This window comes from Pan paniscus, chromosome 14 (genome assembly GCF_029289425.2).
Source record: "Pan paniscus chromosome 14, NHGRI_mPanPan1-v2.0_pri, whole genome shotgun sequence".
Classification (NCBI taxonomy): domain Eukaryota; kingdom Metazoa; phylum Chordata; class Mammalia; order Primates; family Hominidae; genus Pan; species Pan paniscus.
Window position 1 is genome coordinate 97,398,084 of NC_073263.2, and position 25,786 is coordinate 97,423,869.

The 25,786-nt window shown below is 35.4% G+C and overlaps 1 protein-coding gene across 1 annotated transcript in view; it reads right to left on the reverse strand.

The window, feature by feature from the left end:
- The window catches only part of UGGT2 (UDP-glucose glycoprotein glucosyltransferase 2), a 251,160-nt gene that overhangs the window by 71,612 nt on the left and 153,762 nt on the right, over positions 1–25,786 (reverse strand). Inside the window, exons 23-29 of the mRNA XM_003832030.4 lie at positions 22,464–22,588; positions 21,846–21,941; positions 18,139–18,241; positions 15,147–15,226; positions 11,759–11,948; positions 4,982–5,140; positions 4,558–4,643 (exon numbers count right to left, since the gene is read on the reverse strand). Coding sequence (XP_003832078.1) covers positions 4,558–4,643; positions 4,982–5,140; positions 11,759–11,948; positions 15,147–15,226; positions 18,139–18,241; positions 21,846–21,941; positions 22,464–22,588 — 839 coding nt within the window. The remainder of the gene's footprint in view (positions 1–4,557; positions 4,644–4,981; positions 5,141–11,758; positions 11,949–15,146; positions 15,227–18,138; positions 18,242–21,845; positions 21,942–22,463; positions 22,589–25,786) is intronic.

The following is a 25,786-nucleotide window of genomic DNA, read 5'->3' on the forward strand; positions in this document are numbered from 1 at the left end:
TTTTCACTAATATGTTAGTGGTACTTCAAATATAACATCAAGAACATCTTTATGAACTGTGTATGATAGAAAATAACAGTAAAGAAGATAAAATAGAATCTAAATCATGTATAGTTTTAGTTTTACATAATACATGTGCTATTGTATAACTGTATTTGTAAAAGAAGGAATAAGTGGAGAGGAAATGGACATTTACTCAATATTCTACAATGATTTTCCCATTTAGTCCTTAGCAAAACCCCACAAGGGAGGTAGGATTATTCCCTTTTGTAATGAGGAAATAAAGACTACAAATAGCAAAGAAACTTATACAAGATCATACAGATAGTTGGTGGTACAGAAGGGATTTGACTCACAATTCATATACAGGGCTTTCCCTTTGCAAAACATAATGGTGAAACGGTAGTGGCAGATATAGAAATGCTGAGTTCCTGGCAAAGCAGTTTGCACAAAATTTAAAAAGCTGAAACAAAGCATGAATGCTTCTTAAAATTATATCTTGAAACCATGGCTTTTATAAGGGTCAATATAAATGTTACAGCCTATTTTGCTTATTTTCTATACTACCATAGCACTCTTTTATAGCACTTAGAACATATAATAGTCACTCATTTTCTTGACTATCTTTTCTACTGGAATGAGTTTTGGGAGGGTAGGAACTGTGTATTTGTAATGGGAATGACACAGCAAGGTAGCATAGGTTGCAGCATAGGCATTAGAACATACCCAAATGGGTCCAGCTGGTAGCCAAAGATAAGAACTTAGAGGTACCCTTCCTGCCTAGCAAACTGGGCTTCTGTTGTCCTGCCTTCCCTTCAAACAGACCAAAAGTGACCCATGCTTTATTCCCTTATATATACTGCTAGTTGCATGCATGCTCTCTCTTTCTCTCTGCCTGACTCCTCTTCATTCTTGCCTGATGTGACCTAGAGATGGAGCCCTTCCTCTCCAGGATTTGTAAGTGATAAATCTTTGAACTTATTTCTTATTGTGGTGGTGTATTAAATTTGCACCCCCCATTGGAAGAGCCAGGGACTATCCCAGACCGGGTTTTCTCAGGGATGCTGGGGAGAACACAATGTTGGGTTCCCAGTGTCACCGCGATGGTCAGGCAAACATAAACTGGACATGGGTCAGACAAGAGCCACACGGACATCTGTCAGTATAAACAAGTTTCCTGTGTGAGGGAAACTGGGTCTGGGGTCAGACAACTATGAATTAGACCATCCACCAGGTAAACAAAGTATCCCATGAAAGGCACACAGTAAACATTCACATCCAGTTGCCTTTCATTCCTCATTAGGGCAAGGTCACTAGCCACTCCAGTACTGGAACTCAATTTGGCTGGGGATTCTCAAAACAGCATTGTTCAACCGCTTATCTCCAATACTTGTCCTTATTTTTGTCTGCTTATTCCACCTCACCAAGTGATTTCTGTCACTACAGCTTGTATTATCTAGTGTTTTGTAACTTATAAAAGGAGACATGCAGTAGTACAGCAACCCCCACTTATCCACAGGGTATAGGTTCAAAGACATCCAGTGGATGTATGAAACCATGGATAGTACCGAACCCTAAATGTATGTTTTTCCTATACATACATGTCTATGATAAGGTTTAATTTAAAGTTAGGCACAATACTCTTGCCTTTTGTGGTCATTATTAAGTAAAACGAGGGTTACCTGAATATAAGCACTGTGATCCCATGACAGTTGATCTCATAACTGAGAATGCTACTAAGTGACTCATGGGCAGACACCTGACAAAGGAATGATTTTCCAGGTGGAACAGAGCAGGATGGTGTGAGAGGTCATCACACTACTCAGCAGTGCATAATTTAAAATGTAGGATTTGTTTATTTCTGGAATTTCCCACTTAATATTTTTGGACTGTGGTTAACCATGGGCGACTGCAACCACAGAAAGCAAATTCTTCTTCTCCCCTTTTCTCCCCTTCCTCCCCATCCCCTTCCTTCTCCTCCTCCTTCTTATTTTGAGACAGGGTCTCACTCTGTTGCCCAGCCTGGAGTGCAGTGGCATCATCATGGCTCACTGCAGTTGCCACCTCATGGGCTCAACTGATCCTCCCACCTCAGCCTCCCAAGTAACTAGGACTACAGGCGTGAGCTACTGTGCCTGGCTACTTTTTTGATTTTACATAGAGTAGGTCTTGCTATATTGCCCAGGCTGGTATCAAACTCCTGGGCTCAAGCAGTCCTCCCACCTTGGCCTCCCAAAGTGCTAGGATTACATGTGTGAACTACCATGCCTAGCCTAAGTGTAAATTTAAAGTTTCTAGGAACTGTCCAATTGTTCAAAAGTGGTTGTACCATTCTAGATACCCAATGGAAGTGAAAAACAGCTCCTGTTACTCCATATCCTCACCAACACTTGATATCGTCATTCTTTTTATAAAGTTAGTCATTTTAATAGATATGTGGCATATCTTGTGGTTTTAATGTAGATTTTCTTAATGACTAACAATGTTAAATACATTCTGTACTTATCCATATATCTTCTTTGGTAGAGTGTCTGTTCAAGTCTTTTGCACATTTTTTTAATCTGGTTATTTGTTCTCATATTGAGTTCTGATAGTCTTTATATATTCTGTATATAAATTCTTTGTCAGATATATGCTTTGCAAAGATTTTCTCCCAGTCTGTGGATTGTCTTTTCATTCTCTTTTTCAGTCATTTACATAAACCCTTTTAGTGTGAATATTAACGCATTCTGCAATACAAATGAGGTTTAATAAAGGGCTTTCTCAGATCCTGCTGGGATATACGTCATAATATATGATATGTGTACTGTATTAACTTTCCAAACGAAAAACTTCTAAATTCTAAAACACATATGGCCCTAAGAGTTTTAGATGGGAGATGTGCATGTCTACCCTCTTCCTGGAATGTTCCATCTGTGGTATGACTAGTAACTTCCTATTAATTCTTCAATTCTCTTGAGGTACTATATCATCTCTAATGTCAATGCTGACTTCCTCCTACCCACCTCTACCACAGAACTAAGCATCCCTGGCTCTGTGTGCATAAGCCATTAAGCACATTTATTAACTGACACTATGAGCTAGGCACAGTATAAAGGGGAAAGAGTGGTGAAAAAAAGATACAGTAACCCCTACTCCTATATTATCTTTGTTGAGCACAATGTGTGGTATAATAAAAGGTGCTCAGTAAGTATTTATTGAAAGCAATGAAATCTAGAGATATTTATTAAAGGTATAAAAAAGACTTTATCAAGAGTTGGCAAACTATGGCCAGTAAACCAAATCAGGTTTATGGTCTATTTTTTTAATAGCCCTAAGCTAAAAATGATTTTTACACTTTAAAATAATTGTTAAAAAATAATTTTGACAAAGACCACATGTGCTCTCAAATGAACATTAAATACTTTTGGCTCCTTACCAAAAAAGTGTGATAACTCCTGCTTTCTACTATGGCTCACTAATGAACAGGAAAATTTTTGTGCAAAAAAAAATTCCAAATTGAATATAACCCAGGGATAATGGTGTTGTTATTTATATAAGATATAATGTATACCATATTGTCATTAAATGATCAAAATATCAATTATGCTGGTACAGTGAAAAGTCTAAGAGCCTGAATTTGTGGGGGCTGGCCTGGCATTGAGGCTGGGCAATAGCCTGGGGCTTCTGGGGTAGGCCTGGTGGTGGGGTAGGCCTGGTGGTTGGACAGGCTTGGAAACTGAATCTACCAGGCAGATTTGGAGCTTGGGGCTACAGGATCTGGCAGCTCAGTCTTCTGGTACCAGCATTAAGTTGGGGCTGTGAGGCCTACCTGGCTTTGGGTTTTACTGGGGTGAGCATGGTTTTGGGGTCCAAGGCAAAGTCTGCTGCTCACTTCCCTCTCCTTCCCCCAAGGGGGTATCTCTCCCACTGTGCTGTATCAGGTTGAGGAAGGAGTAATGCATGTAATGTAAATTATCCTACACTCTTCAATGTGTCTTTCTTATTTCTGTGCTACATTGCAGTGCTCTAACAGCTCACCTCGTTCCTTAGTTTTTATTAAGGTAGTTTCATGTGTGGAGTGGATAGTTGTTCAAATTGATGTTTCTGCATGGGTATGAGCACCGGAATGTCCTATTTTGCCCTCTTGCTGATGTTCAGACCTAACTCAGTCATCTTTTTTTTTTTTTTTTTTTTTTGAGACAGAGTCTTGCTCTCTGTCCCGGGCTGGAGTGCAGTGGTGCAGTCTCTGCTCACTGCAACCTCCACCTCCCGAAGATTCAAGCAATTCTTGGGCCTCAGCCTCCTGAATAGCTGAAGTTACAGGTGTGCGCCACCATGTCTGGCAAATTTTTGTATTTTTAGTACAGACGGGGTTTTGCCATGTTGGCCAGGCAGGTCTTGAACTCCTGGCCTCGTGATCTGCCTGCCTCGGCCTACCAAAGTGTTGGGATTACAGGCTTGAGCCACTGCACCAGGCCAATCTTAACATTTTAATTGTTGTTTTGATTATCTTGGTTGTATTGCACTAAAAACATATTTATGTGTAAAAATTTAAAAGCAGCCTGCATAACTCACCCAACTATTTGATAAATATCTTCAGATTTTCCTTGGTGCAACCTCAGTATCCAAGCACCTGGGTTTGCTTTTAATTGAAAATACCCCTTTTAAGATGAGAAAAAAATAATCATTGAGTAATATGACTAAAAACCATCGAATTGCTCATGAATACACGAATGATCTATGAAAGTATTTATTAACTGTAGAATGAATAAATTCTATAAATCAATTCCAAGTAAAGAGATTTTACAATAACCTGTTAAAAATTATTAAAGTATGATTTTCCCCATTTTTGTTTTCTTTATCTTATTCAAAGTTTCAATTTTGTTTTCTGCAAACTGTTCAGCAACAGCAGAATAAAGATTATTTCATTTTACTCTTAGGAAAACAGAGAATTTCACCAAAACATCAAATTAAATATCATCAACTAAATAATACTTACATGATTGGCCATCACTATTGTATCAACCACAACAGGTTTATTTTTTGTGCCTAGTGTGAACTGCAGACCCCGAGGAGGCTGTTCTGTCACTTTATCAAAGCATTGTCCTTCCAGTAGTAAGTATTCCAGTTCATATTCTGCTGTAACAGTTTTCTCAGTCTGTGGAGGAAGTATGTCATTGTTTTTGGTGTTATGTAAAACTCATAATACAAAATTTTGAAATAAATAAATGTGATTATTTTAATATTGGCCAATGTATTTTGGTGGCTAACTTTAAGTCTTTATTTTACACATGAGTGAATTCATGAGTTGAACTGATTTCTTCAAGACAAAAAGCTTATGATAAACTTTTTCTTTTTCATGACATCAGCTTTACCTGAACCTCATGGTATATGCACCAATATAACCAAGCAGGAAAGACGTGAACATGAGATTTAGATGGGAAATTCCTTAAAGAATCTGCTTCAGTTTGCTGTTGTCCTGAAGCTCCCACTTCAGACTTGGCAAGAAAGCTAACTTACTATTGGCTTTCTTGTAATTAAAAAAATTAATGTCTATAATCAACTAATTATAAATTGATCATATATTTTTAAAGTTAATTTTAAAAAATAAAAATTAATTTTCCACTTCCAAAGTGGAAAGAAGAAAAAACAGAACGCACCTCAACAGAATAAACACTGATATAAACATCAACACACTGATTTCTATTTCTTGTCTTCATAAATTTTTTTGTAAGAAAGTAACCTGCCTTTTCATTAAACATGGTTTTCTAAGAACATGTCTCTGTCTCTATAAACATCATTTTAAATGGCTGGACATTCCAGTTGTTTCTGGATTTTTCTCTATTGCAAATGTTATAATAAATATTTTCAAGATAAAGCTTTTTCTCTACTTCATATGAACAGCATAACTAAACATGAAAATAAATCAAACAGTGATTTTCACAGACAGAATTCTGTTGAGATTAAAGACAGCAATGTTACCTATATCTAATCTTATTTCACCATATTAGGTTTTCAACACTATTGTTTAGTGTGTTTAGGATATAGACTATTTGGATATATTCTGTATTGTATAGTTGTTTTCCTTGACTGCAATTATCTCAGAAATAATTACATTTGTTTACAGCATTTCTTTCTTGATTCTTGTTATTTTACTGGTTTTAAGAACAAAAAATAAGTAACTTCTTTGAAGACAGTATTTATTTAAAAAACTTTAGTTGAATTCTGAATTAGTTGTTGAATTACTATTCTAGCGATGAACTTTATATAATTTATTAACCTATATCCAGAGTCTTTATAGCAATTTACTTGACTGGAAAGATTTTCATGGGATAGTCTCAGAATAATATGAGAATGTTAAAAATTAGAAAAAGATTGTAGAGATCATGTAGTTCAACACCCTCACTTTACAGACAAGGAAGCAATACACCAAAGTGACTGTAAAGTAAAGCTTAATTATTTTATTATGAATTAGATACTAGGGAAGAGTCTAAATACACTTACCCAGTTTGTGAATAACAGTATCTTCTTAATTTATATTAATGTGAAAATTTCTCTTGTTCCTATATATTTATATAACAGACTTCAATTCTGTTGACTTATTCAAACCACAACATACAAACATAGCCAATTCCTTTTCCAAAGAGTTCTAGTGAATATTTTAAGTTTTCATAGAGGTGATTTAAGTTAAATTAGTTCCTATTTTCAAAGCTCATTTATTTATTTATTTGTTTGTTTGTTTGAGACAGGGTCTCACTCTGTTGCCCAGGCTGGAGTACAGTGGCACGATCTCGGCTCACTGCAACATCCGCCTCCCGGGCTTAAGCGATTCTCCCGCCTCAGTCTCCCGAGTAGCTAGGATTACAGGCATAGGCCACCACTCTGAGCTAATTTTTTGTACTTTTAGTAGAGACGGGGTTTCACCATGTGGGCCAGGCTGGTCTCAAACTCCTGACTTCAAGTGATCCGCCCATCTTGGCCTCCCAAAGTGCTTAGATTATAGGTGTGAGCCACTGTGCCTGGCCACAAAGCTCATTTTTAGCAAAAATATGAAAGTTAGTGATCTTTTTTGATGCTTATGTTTCCATCTTCCCTTTATATTTTTATTTTCTGTTTTAAATATTAATTGTTGATACCAGACATAAATTTAATACCTTTCAAATATAACCTTGAGAATGTATTAATTTTTTTTATTATACTTTAAATTCTGGGGTACATGTGGAGAATGCGCAGGTTACATAGGTACACACATGCCGTGGTGGTTTGCTGCACCCATCAACCTGCCATCTACATTAGGTATTTCTCCTAATGCTATCCCTTCCTCTAGCCCTCCGGCCCCGTGACAGGCCCTGGTGTGTGATGTTCCTTTCCCTGTGTCCATGGAACATATTAATTTTTCTAATAGGATATTAATTGTATTGTTCTTCTGTGGCTGAATAGCTAAGTGTCTTCCTTTAAGAAAAGGCTAAGTTTAATTATAAAGATCAACATTTGGGTTTGTTAACAATTGTCTGTAAATATGTTAATCTAGTATTTCTGTTGCTATTGAATGTGATTTTGTGTAACTACAGACACATTTTCCCAAGTTATTAATAGCAAAGCTATAACACATATCTTGATCTGTAATCTAAACTCTGACAAGCTATCTGATAGTGGAGATGGATAAATGATAGTACATCTTTTTCTTGCATCTTATCTCAAGGCAGGTGAAGGCTGAACTTAATGACTTTAGTGCAATCTGAACTTTAAGAAACTATTCAGGACTCTGGGCAAAAATCCAAGAAAAAGTTAAAGGAATTAGTTTTAGATAATTTGGTGGTTTGAGGCACATAAGGTACGGTAGTCTTCCTTTATCTGTGGTTTCTCTTTGTACAGTTTGTTACCCTCAGTCAACCATGGTCCAAAAATACGTGGAAAATTCCAGAAATAAACCATTCATAAGTTTTAAACTGTGCACTGTTCTGAGTATTGTAATAAAATCTCGCATGACAGTGCTTGTGTTCAAGGAACCCTTATTTCACTTAGTGATCCCAAAGCACAAGAGTAGAGGATGATGACCTACTTTTATAATTGTTCTATTTATTATTAGTTACTAAGGTTAATCTCTACTGTGCTTAATTAATTTATGAATTAACTCTTATCATAGGTAGGTATGTATATAAAAAAACAAAACATGGCCGAGTGCAGTGGCTCATGCCTGTAATCCCAGCACTTTGGGAGGCCGAGGTGGGTGGATCACAAGGTCAGGAGATCAAGACCATCCTGGCTAAGACGGTGAAACCCCGTCTCTACTAAAAATACAAAGAATCAGCCGGGCGTGGTGGCGGGTGCCTGCAGTCCCAGCTACTCGGGGGGCTGGGACAGGAGAATGGCATGAACCCGGGAGGCGGAGCTTGCAGTGAGCCAGAGCTTGCAATGAGCCGAGATCGCACCACTGCACTCCAGTCTGGGCAACAGAGCAAGACTCCATGTCAAAACAAAACAAAACAAAACAATGTATATAAGGTTAGGTACTATGTGTGGTTTCAGGTATCCACTGAGTGGGTGGGGGTATCTTAGAACAAATCCCTTGTGGATTAAGGGAGACTTCTAAAGTACAAGTCTTCTGATATATAAATTTTCAAGTTTGTTAAGGTTTTGTTTAAATTTCTAAGTTTTGCAGGAGACAGAACTCTTCGCTGCAAATGTGACCTTTTCCCAAATTTTATAAGTGTTTGATGGTTTGAGATATAAATTTCATATATTATGCACTGAGAGAATAAATTGAGCCTAAGATGAACAGTGTTCATCTAATTCATAATATAGTATTATTTAGGATCTATAGCATACCTCTGGCAATCAAACAGAAATTCTTTCACAATTATATTTGTAATGAATATATCAATAAATAAAACTGATATCAAAATTATTTATGTTTCAGAGGGATTAATGCATTTTTCTGTGAATTCACTTTAACAGAGCCACATCCTATTCCTGTTAGCAATCTTTTATTTATTGCATCTTCTCTTGCCTTTTATGGCAATACCTGGAACAGTGTGAAAATGGTGTAACCACCATTGTTATTCCAGGTATTTTGACATCTTTCATATATATGCTGTGATAAAATATAATTAGAGAGCCTTTGGATGCAGTTCTAACAATAAGCGCTGAGAAGAGCAACACATCTGAACTCCAGGTAAAAGTAACTGTCTCACTTTTAGCTTTTTTTTTTTTTAGACAGAATCTCGCTCCGTCACCCAGGATGGAGTGCCATGGCACAATCTTGGCTCACTGCAACCTCTACCTCCCGGATTCAAGCAATTATCCTGCCTCAGCCTCCTGAGTAGCTGGTATTACAGGCATGTGTCACCATGCCCAGCTAATTTTTCTATTTTTAGTAGAGATGGGGTTTCACCATGTTGGTCAGGCTGGCCTCAAACTCCTGACCTCATGATCCACCCACTTTGGCCTCCCAAAGTGCTGGAATTACAGGCGTGAGCCACCATGCCCGGCCTAGCTTTCTTAATCATTTTTGTCACCTTTAATTATGAAATTAATGCTGGTTGTACAATAATGTCAATGTAGTGACAATCATGTGAACAAAGTCCTGCCAAGGGAGAATTTTCCTAGATCAAGTTTCTTCCAGGTGTTTGTACAGTGTTTGGGAATTAGGTGTAACCAGGAATATTTGCACAAGTTAGTATATGGTGGTAAATCTCTCATTGTTATCTCATTTTTGCCAGAGTGTATGTACTTTTCCCCTTTATCTAAAAATCCTTTCTACTATACCAAATGCCTTTGTTATTTTTCCAGGATGGTTGCAGAATATTTTAAGTTTGTACAGCACACAATGAAAAAGATGAGCCTGAGGGGTAGTTAACTTTTACAGATGCTAGAATTTATAATCTCCTTTTGTTTATTCACCTAAACTATGAAGACACAGGAAATTTTCCTTCATCCTAGTCTTCTAACTTCAGAGTTAGAGCTAGTGTTCATCTGAACAACTTCTAAAAAGATGCTATTAGATTTGACACTCACTACAAAAAAAAGTTTTAGTTAATCTCCATCAGCTGTTGAATAGCTGCTGAAATTTTCACCAGCAGACTCAATTTAAAATCTTTCTTAAGCTGTACTAATTCCTCCCACTACAAACACTTCACACTTTTGGGTAGCATGTTTAAAAGTTACCTTATTGAGTATATTGCCGCACTCTCTTCATGAAGAATTCCAGACTCTATTAAGAGATCTGACTGATCATGGAAAAAACAGCGATTTTTTTTTTCACTTCTTGTAAGATTCATTTGTTAAGTTTTTCTCATTAATGCTATTAGTTTGCTGCCTTTTCTCTAAATTTGAAGGACTGATATTAGAAGATGGTTATGACTGAGTTTTAGGTTCTTTTTTGAGGTGGGTCCAGTTGGGAGTGATGGGGAGTATGTTACAGAAAAGTGATTTAGGATCCCACAGAATCCACACACGAGCGGATCAAAATAAACTTTCCTAGAAGGAAAATCTTTAGGCAAAAGATAAGGCATAAGAATCATGAGAAATAAACATTATAAACAATCTTAACCAAATTATTACAGGTAAATGTTTATGCTTCAGTCAAGGCAATGGCTATATTCTACAGGAGGTATCAGACACAAAGAGCTGGAAATAGGTCAGAGGGAGGACAATAAGGAGAAGGAAGTAAGGACAATAAGGAGAAGGAAGTATTTTTTCCTCATTTTCTGGATACCAAGTGATATGGTTTGGCTCTGTGTACCCACCCAAATCTCATGTCTAATTGTAACCCCACATGTCAGGGGAGGGGCCTGGTGGGAGGTGATTGGATCATGGGGGCAGATTTCCCCCTTGCTGTTCTCATGGTAGTGAATACTCATGAGGTCTGATGGTGTGAAAGTGTGTGGCACTCCCCTCACACTCCTGCTGTCATGTGAGATGTGCCTGGCTTCCCCTTCCACCGTGATGCCATGATTGTTTCTGGAGGCCTCCCTAGCCATGCGAAACTGTGAGTTAATTAAGCCTCTTTTCCTTTTAAATTACCCAGTCTCAGACAGTTCTTTATAGCAGTGTGAAAACAGACTACCACACGTATCTTAAATTCTTCCAAAATGCTTCCCTTTTTTGTGGTTTCTGAATTCCTTTTCTCATTCTAGATTCAATGTTTAAAAGACTCAGTTTAATACTTTCTTTCTGTGCTGTGAATTACAACAGCTGAGGAAGAGAAGTCTGACTACTCACTAGACAAGGGTCATACTGGGGGTGATGAGAAGCAGGTATACCTGGCCTGTAGTATACTGCAAATTTTGTTTCCTACTTTCTACCCTAATTTAGTTAGGACTACTTTCTCTGGCTATGAGCTGTGAGGCCAAAAAAAAAAAAAAAAAAAACCAACAACAACAAAACAATTTTGGGTGAAATTTGCTGAGTTAAAAACTAAACTTGAAGAGCAAAATAAGTACTTAACGGTGTTGTACTAAGTTGCCAAGTGTTCCTCTCTAAATTTTTGACACTGCTCATCTTAGAGAAATGTCTTTGCAAGCTAGTAGTCTGAGGCAAAAAGAAAGAAAGAAAAAATGTAAAGACACCTAGGAACTTGGAAGACTAGAGAAGCTGAGTTTGGACATTAGAAAAACTTAAAAATCAAAGGAAAGATTGGATCAGGACCTAGAATCATAAAAAAGAATATTCTGGTAAACATTCATAGTATGATTGCTCACTTGCTACAATTGTAATAGCTGATAAGAATTTATCCTGTTTCTCTCTCTTTATATGACTATACACAATAACTTACATCCTTTAAGTGAATATTATCAAGGTCACAGTTGCTGTGCACTGTTTCAACCAACCAGCCTTCTGGAGTAATCATGTTGAGGATTAGGAGGGGTGATTCAGGAATATCCAAAAATTTTGCCACTGGTCCAAGAGAAGAAACGTCATTAGCCCCTGACATCAGTTCTGGTTCCAGAACAAAACGGTAAAAGCTGTTAATAAAACATAAAAATACATAATGTGACCAAAACTGAGATTTTTCTTTTAAAATATTTTTAAAATTGAAAATGGCTTAATGATCTGACCAGAAGTCTACAATCAAAAAGACTAAGATGCATTATACTGCAGAAAAGTTAATGCTTATGAGAAATAGACAATCATTATTTTGTTGACACTACTATCTAAGTCTATGTATATTATCTACCATTGTTAACTATTCCTTAATGAACATGATTAGAATCCCTTTAAGATATACCTGACTTATGCAGGTTCTAGGAGTTTATGATCTGTTATTGTATTATGATTTGTATGCATCCTCCTTCAAATCTGACCATGGTCTATTTTTCAGCTATTTTATTAACTTTAACCACCACTAATAATATGAAGAGAAATGGTAGGAAACAAATGAAATTCAAGCTGAAATTCTAGTACCACTTTTAAAAGCTCAACTAAAAACAAACAGGATTAAGTTGAAAGCAACTGCTTAATAGCACTTTTAGACTTAACTTCAGTTTTGCTGTATTTTAACCTCATCCTTCAATATTGTGCACAGAATTATTATGTTATGCTATCAAGGCTAGTGGCTTTTACTATTTTGAGACTGCAGTCAAGGTGTCAGCTGTGCTGTAGTTCTCTCAAGGCTCAACAAGGGTAGGATCTACTTCCACGTTCATCTAGTTCCCCAAGAGCTGTCTGAATGAGGACCGCAGTTCCTTGCTGGTAGTTGTCTGCAGACTGCTTGCAGTTACTTCCCAAAAAGGCATCTCCAATATGCTTCAAAAGAGAAGCAAACAGAAGAGCCACAGAGAGAGAATGTCAGCAAGACAAAAGTCACAGTCTTTCATAACCTAATTGCAGAAGGGAAATTCCATCACTTTAGCCATATTTTGTTTTATGAGAGCCAAATCACTAGGTCTAGCTCTCACTCCAGGAGAACTTTCAGAGTGTGAGTCCCAGGCAGTGGTGATCACTGGGAGCCATGTTATGCAGATAGACAAAGAAAATAAAAAGAGGAGAAACAGGAGAGAATACAGTCATGAAGTAAATGTTCAAAACAAATTCTTGCTGCAGTGGAAATATCAAAGAAAAAGTATTCTCTGAATGCAGTAAGCGGCAATTTCTTTGTGATTTAGTAAACACAATTTCAGTGGCAAAGAGAAAGTTAAAGAGAAACTGCAGTGGAAGGTACAGTGAATGAGATATGAAGACAGAGTCTGACCATTCTTTGAAGAAATTTAGTTAAGAAGGAATGAAGAAGAGGGAAAAAAAGACTCTAGAGGAGAGAAAGTTAAGGGAGCAACTTTTAAAAAAATTGAATAACTTTAAGGACTGAATGAAAAAAGCTAGTATAGAGATTAAAGATCCAAAAGAGAGAATATGTGATATAGCAAGGATCCAGAACAAACAGGAAAGCATGAGATCAAAACAGAGAGGGAATGTTTACCTAAAAAAGAAGAAAGATGCCTCATTCCTTCCCTACAATACAGGAAGGCTGAGGAAGTATAGCAGTTAAGAGTAAGAAGTTGAGGGGATTCCTGCCCTTAACCTGTCTCATCTCTGAGAAGAATAAATTTACTAAAAGGAAAGGGCTGGGAATAAATGTGTATGCTAGGTTGCTTGATATACGCTACTGAGTTAATAAGATTCTGTTGAACTACTAGTTAAAAAAATAACTGTATACTCTAGTACATTATTTCATTTAGAAAAGTCGATTCTTTCCCTCCCAGTAGATTATACTTGCTTATATGTTCAGTAATCCTATTCTTTATTACATAATGTGATGTTTTACAGAGAGGACCCCTACTCCTGTGAATAAAAATTCTGTACTCATGGAACTAACAAACCTTTCAATTAGTAGCTAAAAAATTTAAAGTTTTTGTTCAGATGTAAAAAGGCATGTGATAAAATTTAAAATACAAAAGATAAATGAGAAGCATAAAAACTCAATGAGATATATGGACAAGAGTCTTGAGGGACAATGAATAAGTCCTAAACTTTCACTTAAATTTCCCACATTTTCCATTTTATTGCTTTCCAACTATTAAAAATACTTAGGTTTAAAATGCCTGCTCTGGCTGGGCACAGTGGCTCATGCCTATAATCCCAGCACTTTGAGAGGGCAAGGCAGGTGTATCTCTTGAGGCCAGTTCAAAACCAGCCTGGAGAACATGGCAAGACCCCGTCTCTACAAAAATACAAAACAAAACAAAAAAACTGTGCGTGGTGGCACGTACCTGTAGTCCCAGTTACTCAGGAGGCTGAGGTGGGAGAATCACCTGAGCCTGAGAAGTCGAGGCTACAGTGAACTGTGATGGTGCCCCAGCCTGGACAATGGGAGTGAGAACCTGTCTCAAAAAAAAAAAAAAAAAAAAAAAAAGTTCTGCTCAAGGCAACATCTATAGTATGTCAGTTGTAACAAATACAATTTGAAAAGTAAACAAGGAATGAACAGAATGCTACCTGTCTTGTGTGTGTATGGATACATTTTTTGTTTAGAATTACATCATTAAATAATACAGACATGAGCACATTAAAAAGTCTTAAAAAGCTATACTAGTGCAATGGTACATACCCTGTTTTCTGCCCAATGACACATGAAGGAGAACTGAATATTCCCATCAATAAGAATGGCTCATAATGAATGACAGTGATTCTGATCCACAAAGAAGAGAAAGGGTATATTTGTGTCCCCTCTTGAGAGAGAATGTTATTTCAACAGAAGAGTGTTAATGAGGAATATTTGTATATAATTATAAACAACACTTTTTTATATCTCTGGCAGGTTATTCTAAGCTAATTTTATCCTAATGCCTCCAAATAGTAAATGTGATGATATAATAAAGATCATTTTGGTAATTCTGCTAAACCAAAAATGGTTTAATTCCACCTTATTTCCCATTGATGTATTTCTAAATAGGTATTCCTAAATCACATTTCCAAAAATACCTATGAATAAATATAAATCCATGTAAATTCTGTAATTAGGTCAGATCACTTTGCTGAGTTAGGTTATTTTAATTTTTATATCAATTTTAAGTCAGTTAAGGTTAGTAAATAGTCTGATCTTCTGACTTATTTCTTTGAAGCATCTTGTGAAGAAAAGAAAAAACCAGGTCCAGTAACAATGATTGTTTTTTTCTTCTCAGCATTTACAAATTTTTCAAAATGAAATTTTGTTCACTCAGACTCACCTTTCTAAAGGGGCTTCTGAAAGCCTGCCCCTACAGTTCATGAACAACTTTATCTTCATGTTGATAATCTTGCCAAGTACCTATTGGAAAGAAATTCCCATGTTTGATATTAAATCATATTAATAGCTAATATTTATTATGTATTTACTATGTACCAGGTACTATATTAAAACTTTATGTTCATTATCTCACTTGATCCTTACAACGCCCTGCTGAAATAGTACTTTTGCAGTTTAGGTACAGAGAGATTAAGAAACTCACAGCACAGGCAAGATTTTAATCCAAGATTTTAATCCAAACAGTTGATTTCAATGTCCCAGGGTTATGCTGCTTGCCCTTTGCCTAAAGTGACTTTTTTTCATAGTATCTAAATTTCCTTAGTATTGAAGAACAAGGAAAATAATTACTAGAACCTTGATCTGCAAATACAAAGTGGTGACCTTACAACAACGTTGGTGGTGTCCTGATTCTTTCGGGATTTTGAAGTTCTTGGCTACCTACGAATAAATACTTTCTTTTCATTTCCCTGGATCGTAAGAAGTAGAGGAAGAATTACTAATTTTGATAGTCCCCATCTCCACATAGGCAACATGTCAGTGAAGATTCTAAAGCTGTTAGATAACAAATGATATAGGTAAAGGGAGAAGTAACAAAACAGATATATGTAATAGAAAGGATACAGGCTTGATGAGAAATTAGAACATAAAGACTAAGGATTTAAGAGATTTGAGTTTCAATTCTTATTCTATCACTCATCATATCTGCTACTCTGGAGGTCACTGAACCACTGTTTTTCTCAAGTGTTAGATGAGAAACTATCCATTTCTTCCAATAAATTATCCTTTTATAAAGTAAGAAATAAAGTGACTCAGAAATAAAGTATGTTATTATTACCAATGACGGAAACTGGAATGCAATTCCATATTTTATATCTCTGTATAATTCCTTTTTTTTTTTTTAAGAGACATAGTCCTGCTCTGTTGCCAAGGCTAGACTGCAGTGGTGTGATCATGGGTCACTGTTAACTTCAAATTCCTGGGCTCAACCAATTCTCCCACCTCAGCCTCCTGAGTAGTAACTATGACTACAAGTATGCAGCATCATGTTTGACTAATTTATTTATTTATTTATTTAGAGACAGGGTCTTGCTATGTTGCCCAGGCTGGTCTTGAATTTCTCAAGTGATCTTCCTGCTTTGGCTAATTCCATATTTCTTACTCCTAAATTCTACTTTTATATAAAAAACTTACAAATTTAAGTAGTGTTTTTTGAATAATGACACTTCATAGGAATAGGGATTTTGCATACTAAAAAGCATCATACTAGCTCCACTCCTTTCAGATATGATTGCTTTCTAAAGAATAATCTGAATAGTGTATCTCAAGACATATAAATTTGAAGGTATAACCAATGCTAAAAGAACAAATAGGTAAATCAGCTATGGTTTGTCCTACTCGTTTCATAAACTGAACAGCTAGAATGACAAAGTCTTTCCAAAATTATTTGTCTCCACTAATAAAATCTCATTTTCCAATGAGATTTGGCAGTGCGCACTAAATTCTAAAAAAAAATTGCATTTTGAAATTTCGATATACAGCGAATCATATGGCTTGATCACTTACATTTTCACCAGACTCAATATCTAATTACTTTTGCCTGTTTCAAAAGTGAAGTTGACTACCAAAGGACAAATAGTTTGTAAAATTTTCAATATCAGTAGAAAAACATACAGCCTTCTAATGGGACTAGCTTATTCAAATGTAACTACTGAAGGCTGCATTCTAATTTGAATGTTTGACATTCTAAGTAAAATGGTAAGCCACATAAGTCCTTTTGAAGACTGATATCTGTCTCTTCACATTCATTTTCCTCTTTCACAGGGAAAGAATTTCCAGGTTAATGCAGGACTTGTGGGCATAGTTTCCAGCCTCCCTTGTCATTCAGTGTAGCCAGCCTGGGGACATTCTGGTCAGTAAGAAGTGATAGGACAGCATACATCTAACTTTGGGGTTGTGCTCTTATTCTCCCCTTCCTCCTGGCAGAAGTGCAGAGATGATGTTAGGGCCTGACTGGTGATCTTAGGTGCTTCGTGACAGCTCAACAATGACACAGGCAGTGCCTGAGTCCCTCACACTGTGTAGCTGCCTTAGCAACCCCAAGGCAGCCTACACTTAGACCGGGAGATGAAAGAAAGAAACTTCAGTCTTGAAAGTAGTGTTATTTTGGCCTTTGTTACAGCGGCCAAACCTATAGAATACAAACTCCATGTTTCCCCTTTCCTCGGCTTCACTTGTTTGGCTAACATTATTTATTATTTATTACACTTTAAGTTTTATCCAATTAAGCTTAAGCTTCAGCTTCTCCAAAAGCCACACTTCACAACATATGAAAGACACCTGTATTAGTCTTCTCAGGCTAATATAACAAAACACCACAGATGGAGTGGTTTAAACAATAGAAATTTATTTTCTCACAGTTCTGGAGGCTGGGAATTCCAAGATCAAGATGCCAGCTGATTTGGTTTCTGGAGAGAGCTCTCTTTCTAGTTTGCACGGGGCTAACATGTCACTGTGTGCTCAAATAACCTCTTCTTTGTGAAGTCTCCCTCTGTTCATCTTTTAAGGCCACCAATCCTATTGGATCAGGGTCTCACCCATATAACCTCATTTAACCTTAATGATCCCCTTAAAGCCCTATCTCCAGAGAGAGTCACATTGGGAGTTAGGGCTTAAAGTTCACTGAGACCTATTTCATGTGTTGAAATATGAATTTTGTGGGGAATACAATGCAGCTCACAGCAACACCTAACCTCAGCACAGTCATAACAACACCCTGTGCACAGCTCCATCATTTCATTTTCTACATTGAAATATGACACTCTATTAAAATGGTGAAGGATCAAGAGCATAAACAGCTGATTATACTTGAAAACAGACTTCAAAAATTATGAATTTAAAAACAAAAATATTTAGTCTAATTTATATTATCTTACAACCAACAACTGTGCCATTTTCTGTGCTTCTCTTGTTAATGGATCAACAATAGCAATGACATTGAAGAACATATCATCCTCTTGAGGATTCATCTTTATAACACTAAGAAAATAGAAAATAAGATGAAAGATGATGTGTTAAGTTTATACAAATAACTAATCATGATCTTAGCTATATAATTCTTATAAATTGTTTTCTTTCTCACTAAAATTGTAAAATACTGGTTATTTCATACAATGCTTGCAAATTTGAAAATCTGTTTTCAACAAATTACAAAACTGAAAAGAATGAGAGAAAATGAAGTAAGGTTTTATGAATGAAATGATTTTTTAAAAGCCTTTCAAAGAATGCTCCCATTAGTGTAAAAACTCTGATAATTTTAGGCCCTCAACATTCTCATGGATTGTACAATTTAAAAAATAAAGCCAAGACGCTTTTGTGTTAGTGGAATATATTTCTTTAGATTTGAGAATAAAATTAACTATTCATACTTTATTAAATTTAGTATTTCAAAAAATCAATATACTATAACAGGTAAGTTCAGGAACAAAAATATCCAAATTAATCATACTTTATTTTGATCCCAGTCTTCCTCTCCTCACCTCATTCCCTCTGTCCTATCCGTTTTTATCTTTCACCGATAAAAGTTCTAAATTAGAAGATGGACTAGTTTTTTAAAGGGAAATAAGAAAATGATTAAAAGTACAGAACAGGCCAGAGGGAGACAGTCAATTCTACATTTAATATAATTAAAAGTTAATCATGTACATTTGATTAAAAGCAGAGAATATGTTACTGAATTACTGTTTTGACACTATAATCATGTAGGAAATATTTTTCTCAGATGTAGGATGAATTAATTATACATTTTACATATTACAAAGGAAAAAGATTACCAAATCAAGAGGTACATGTGTAGTTACAGGAATATTAGTTTCTTTGGTAGGAAAAGGCTTCTGCAGTGAGGGGATTAATTGCTCAGCAATTTTTAAAAAGCTAATATAAACAATTACTTCAAATATGGGTCATCTAAATAGAAAACTGCAAGACATTTTATTTTCTATGCAGTTGACGATTTAATTATCTTAAAATAAGAGGGGCATAGTCAGACAACAGACCTTAATGGATAATTATTGCTAGACCTAAGAGCCACAAATCAGACGTTCTGCTATTAAAGTGACTCTCGACAATTGTTGCTTCCTGTAGTTACCTTGGTGAACATTTTACAAATTACTATCCTACTTTGTAACACCACTCAAAACTGGTCATTTTATGTATGCTGTATGAGATGTAATTATGGCTTCAGCATGCATCTGTTTACTGCTGCTTTTTTCTCCCAGACTGCTAATTCTATGAAGTTGTATGAAGCAGAATTCCATAGTCCCCACCATCTGATTATACATGTACAAGACAGTTTTCTGAGTAGAATCCTGAGCCCACTAGTAGATAGTACACTGACTAACCCAATAATAGAACAGAACATCCTATTTCTCATGCAATATTAACAACAAGATGCTAACTACCACCTATTTAAGGTAACAGATTTGTACTCAATTGCCAAAAAACTATTGATACACTTCATGTCATTAGCCAGAATAATACTGTCAAGCACAGTGATAGTTAATTAATTATTAAAGTCCATGTCAGAAAAAAAAGGGTGAAGAACTGCTTAGGTATACACAGTTAATCAACTCTTACAGATATATTGAACACATTTCAAACAGGCCGTTGCAATAGAAAACTCTGAGTTGAATTTTGTTATGATACTGTTAACCTATCTATAAAATAGGTCAAGTAATCTATTTTAAGAATATTGAAAACACTGTTCATTATATAGCATCCTCTTTATAAAGGCTCCTGGGAGAAATTCCTCTGTCTTCCCTCTTCTAAGAATAATTACACTTCACCTGAACATCTAGTTTGTTTTCCTCTCATGAACTTGGGAACTGTATAAACTGGAAAACTTAGAGCCAAATTCACGGTATGCTCACGACAGGAGAGTCATTATTGCCGCAGCCTGCAAGGCTTCCTTCAAGACCTCATAGTTTCTCACACAACTTACATTCAATGTTGTAAGTTCCTGGGATGATGGGGTGAGTAGTTAGGATTGCTATTTTTGCCTTTGTCTAAGATGTTAGAAGAATGTCAAATCCACAGAGTCTAAATTGAAGGGAATAGGCTAATATAGAGATCTTTCAGGGCTGGGGAAAAAATATAATTGTTTTTTCTCATTTTTCACTTTATTCCAGATTTCAATATACTCCTTTTCTTTCTCCTTTTGCAAACCTTCTAATTTAAGTTACCTTGTCAAATTTAAATTTTCTTATAAGCCAATTTAAATTTTAAAAGTTGGAATTAAGATCAAACATATCAATACGGAAATAACGGATTTATAACAAGTGTTTTAACATATTTAATTATAAAATGACTCCCTATAGACATAGAAGCAGAATGGCAAAGATATAATGCTGTGTTTAAATATATATATACATGTATACACACCCATCTCTCTAAAAACCTGTGAATAAATATTTTTATGTGATTTTAGAAGTAAATGCATATGCTCATGAAATATACAGATATAACTATGGAAGTAATACTGATAATTCATAAATTCATATGTAAAGTGACCTGAAGTATTTGCCCATCACTGTGGCATACTGTATTATCCTAATTATCAATTTCCAAAGGCTCACTGACATTTTCTAAAATTTAATAACAGAGTGTGACTTTAATGTAGAAATTTACATATAAATTTAACCGTATTTATAAAATATTATTATTTCCCTTGATAGGAAAGAATGCTCTCTGACAGATAAAAAATGGTATTTCTAGAGAAAATTACTAAAGGTGATAACTGTAAGACACTTGAGTGAGCTCAGGGAATCTTCAGTAGTATTTTTTAAAGAAGCAGTTTAGCTACTTTTACAATTAACGAGGCACTCTCATAGAGAATATGGGCATAGAAATCACATATGATAGTGATTAAACAGCCTTTTGTTTCCATCCTACCACAGGAGCCTGACAGAGTGACTCCTTGGACCCTTGGTCCACGCAGCAGCTTTATAATGTGTCAACTTGACCAGGCTAAATCATATTTTCCAGAATGTTTCTTGCTTGGGCGGGCAACAACAGAGATTCTCAGGAGATCTAGAGAACAGAGAGGCAGCAGCAGCAATTTTGCAGCTCACACACTTGCTGTTGATCTGCTGATTCACCTTGCTGGCCTGAGGCAGCAGCTGGGCCTACAACAGTTCAGCTTTGCCTGGACCCTCTCTTCACTCCTCTGAACTCTTGTGCATGCATGTGTGTTTAGCTTTGTGACAGAGGCCACCCTACATTTGATTAATCAGAACTCTTCAGTCACTTTACACATTGAAAATATAAAGATAATATTATTTATGACTATCTTGAGATACTGCAAAAATTACAAATGATCTTAAGTATGAAAGATATTAAAAATATGACAAATTATACCATGTTTAACTTACTTGAAATTTCGTACACTCTCTCTCCATATATATTACCCTTTATTTACTAGAATATATAACTAACTGGAATTTATCTTCCTAATACTGTCAAATACATTTATTCCCTAATAAATAACTTTTAATTCTACCTTAAATTTTACCATGTTATGAAAACAAATGGAAATAATTGCATGCATTAACAGAAAAACCACAAACAAATATGATTACATTCTTACCTGTGATTCTCCCTAAGAAATGTGACATCATATCGAGATGCACGCTTAGGCACAGAGGACGTAAGGGCATCAACTTTCATAATAAAGTCACTCATGCTAGATAAACAAGACAAACAGTGTATGAGTTCTTTGGAAAGAGTTCCATATTTCATATTACAATTAATGCTTCAAGAAAGGTTTTATATATCTGAACATGGTTAAATCTACCGAAGTAGATTGCAAAGGGAGACCTACGTATAATAGCATTTCTCTAAAACAGTCACAGCCTTCAAAACAATAAACACCAATAATGGATATTTACATATGAAGCAAAAAGACAAATATGGGAACCATGCATACAACCTATAGGAAAATGGTTACCTCTTGGGGAGGGAGGAGATTGGGGTGGATGGGTAAGAAACAAGGAGAAAGACAGAGCCAAGGCAAAGAAAACATTAACATCTACAGTTTTGTGATGGTGAGTAAATGGATGCCTTTTATTATTTCCTTATATTCTTTATATATGTCTTTTATTATACCTTTACTTGTCTATATATTTGAAACATTTTCTAATCTTAAAAACATTAGACTCAAAATGCCAAACCCAAAATGAATTGCTCTTAGAACTTATATACTCACTTATTTGCGTTGATTCCCATATTTTCAACAATGCCTTTAATTTTCTCTCCTAAATTACTAAATGTTATCTTTTCCAACAAGTAAAAATCTTCTGCATAAAAATCTTCATCTAAAGGTCCTAAGAACTTAAAATAAAAACAGTTATATTATCATATATCTTCTAGAAGATATCAGTTTAGGAAAAACATTTCCTCATCAAATAGATATTTCTTTGTTAAGCAAAAATGAATTAGAGATTAAAGATATGGTAGCTATTAATCCTGCCATTTACTAAATACGCTAGGAAACAAGATATACTTTCTCACTTTGATATTACAAATAACATTTGTATAAACACCAAAATCAAAGTGACAATATAAAAAATTAGCAAATTATTTCCATTCGAAAGTTTTACTTTGAAACATAAATCATAAATCATGATTTGAAACATAAATCACGATGCTTCCAAATACCATTTCAATCTGAATTCAATTTTGAAAGCAATGGTCTATATTTTAAAAAATCTTTTAATTTCAATTTTCTTTCACATTCATCTATAAATTGTACTCTACACTATATAGACATGAATTACTTTATAAGAAAGCCATAAAATAGCAAAACCCAAGACAAAAATCACATAAAAATCACATACTTACTATAATAATACCAACCAGTCTTCTTTTAACTGATACTGTATAAATGGTTAGGAGTCTAGCAAGGTCACCTATATTAACTTTAAACCAGTAACTACAAAGTTAGAAGCTGCCAAATTGCCACATACCTAATTTCTCAGAATGGCTCTCCCATCACAACCACTACTGACTCTACTACCATGAGCACTTTCTGAGGAAATTAGTACATAACAATCATTCTAACACCATGTACACAAAACCCTACTGTAGACTGACATAATCCTATGTACAAAACAATTATATTTAATGATAATCAGAAAACACGTCAACCAGATTATTTTTTTTCTTGGTAAAAAGACCAGAATGTAATGGCTGTAGCCAGATTTTCTCACTTCCCCTTCACCTGCTTCTACAGTTCATCTTTTCTAAAAATTACTGAAGCATAGTTCTTGAATCTTTCTATCCCATTTTCTCATATCAAAGGTGACTAACTGGGATTTTGGCATCCCAACTAAATAAATGTCATGTTTCACCTTAAATATAAAAACACGGGCTCTTAAAAACACAAAAATGGGCACTATAATACTAAAAGTACTCATATAAACATTTCATTGTCTTAAGACGTGATATAATTTTTAAAGCAACTTTGAAAGCACATTCAATGTTACATTTCTGAACAATGAATCAGCAGTCTTGGAAAACAGTTGAATCTTATCTATACTACCTCTAGCGACAGGGGCAGTTTTGTTAGTAACATTAGAATAAGGAAATAAAATCTTAAAAGTATTGTCTTAAGGGGTTAACTACATTGGCTATCTTTACTGATTAAATTTACCAGAAAACTGGCTGTATTTTACTTACATTAAGCACAGCATCAAACAGGAGAAACCTAATGTTTCTGTGTCTTGGTTCTATTTAAAGCTGAAAATTTGTGGAATAAAGTAACTTAAATAGCATAAAATCACATAATGTCCAAGTTGGGAAAAAGAACAATAAACTTGAAAATTATGTTACTTAAATCTTCTTCATAACATTTGAGAAATGTGGTTTTTCAGTTATATAGAATAATTGCTGTAACAGAAATGCATTACTTCATTTGACAGGTCATGAAAATTGCAGAAAACTCTGTCAGATTTTCATCCACATACTGAGCTAAAAATGTCTCTCTACTCACAGAAGTTTGACCAACTAGTTTGGATTTTATGCTAACTTTTAGCTAGTGTAACACAAATTAAGTCTACAAATGCCCATTATTTTTCATGATGCCCTTCAAATATTGAGAGAAAATAGCAGTTAATATTTACTGAAAATTTACTCTGTGTTTGGGTTCCTTCTATGTGCTTTAAATATAGGAGCATATTTAATCACCCCAACAATCCTGTAAGACAGATTATTATCATTCTCATTGTCCAAATGAAGAAATCAGGTCTCACAGTGTAATGTAATTAATGGTGCAACTGGAATTTGAATCCAGATCTGACTATAAAACAAAAAAAAGACCCTGCTTTTTTTTCCTACTCCCTGCTACCCCATGTCTTTCAGCAAATTGTGAATATGTAGTGTAATACAAATAAATATTATTATAACAATGGCATTATTTGTGGCATTAATATTAAATATGTCAATTTTAAATTATTCAGTGTTTTTAAGAAACTGTGCGATCATCATTGTACCCTAGTTGTTGATCATTTATAAACAATTTTAACTTTTCATATGTTCCAATTCTAATGGAAACATTTGAACAGGCTCAGAATGAAGATTTATACTAAAATATCATACTTATTTCAAGCATTAAACTATCTGATTCCAAATTTTTATAACATCTGCCACATTGCTGTGATTATTATGCTTAATAGCATTACTTTCAGAGTGATAAGCTAAGTATTACATTATCGCTCATAAACCACAGACTTATTTTCCAATATACTTTTCTATTAAAACCACAGTTATACAAATAAAAGGATAATTGAAATTACATTTTTCCATTAGTCAACAGAAAAAGTCAACATAATTTGACTTAATATCTATCTCCAGCCCCAATCCTTCCTCTGTATTACACTCATATTCAATCACCTTCTTAACAAGTCTTTTTGGAGGTCCAAACTGAATTCTCTTTCCTTCTTCTTATACTGCTCCTGCAACCCCACTCATCCTGCAGCCTTCCTCACCTTGATCCACAGTAACTCCATTCTGCCAGTAATTTAGTTCTCTCACATCTCACACCAAAGTCCCTGTCCATTCTTCACATAAAATACATCCCATATCCACTTCTTACTACCACCACTAGAACCATTCTGGTCCAAGCCACCATCATCCCTCATCTGGACTACTGCATTATCTCCCAACTGGCTCCCTGACCCCCTATTGTATATTCCCAATGTAACAGCCTCTAGTGATCCAAATAAAACATAAGCTAGATGATGCCAATCTCCTGCCCAGAACTATGCACTTCCCAACTCATTCAGAGTAAAGTGGGAGTCCTTAAACTTCCTATAAAACCCAATATGATCTGGCCCCCAGCTACTTCTCTGGCTTCTCTCCTGACTGCTCTCTTCCTACCTGCTATTCTTAGAATAGCAGACATGATTCACAGGATTCACAGACATGATCTCACCTCACGTCCTTTGCATTCACTGTACTCTGTCTAGAACAATCCTCTTCCAGATATTTGACATGGCTTCCTCCTTCACCTTCTTTGGTTCTTTGCCCATA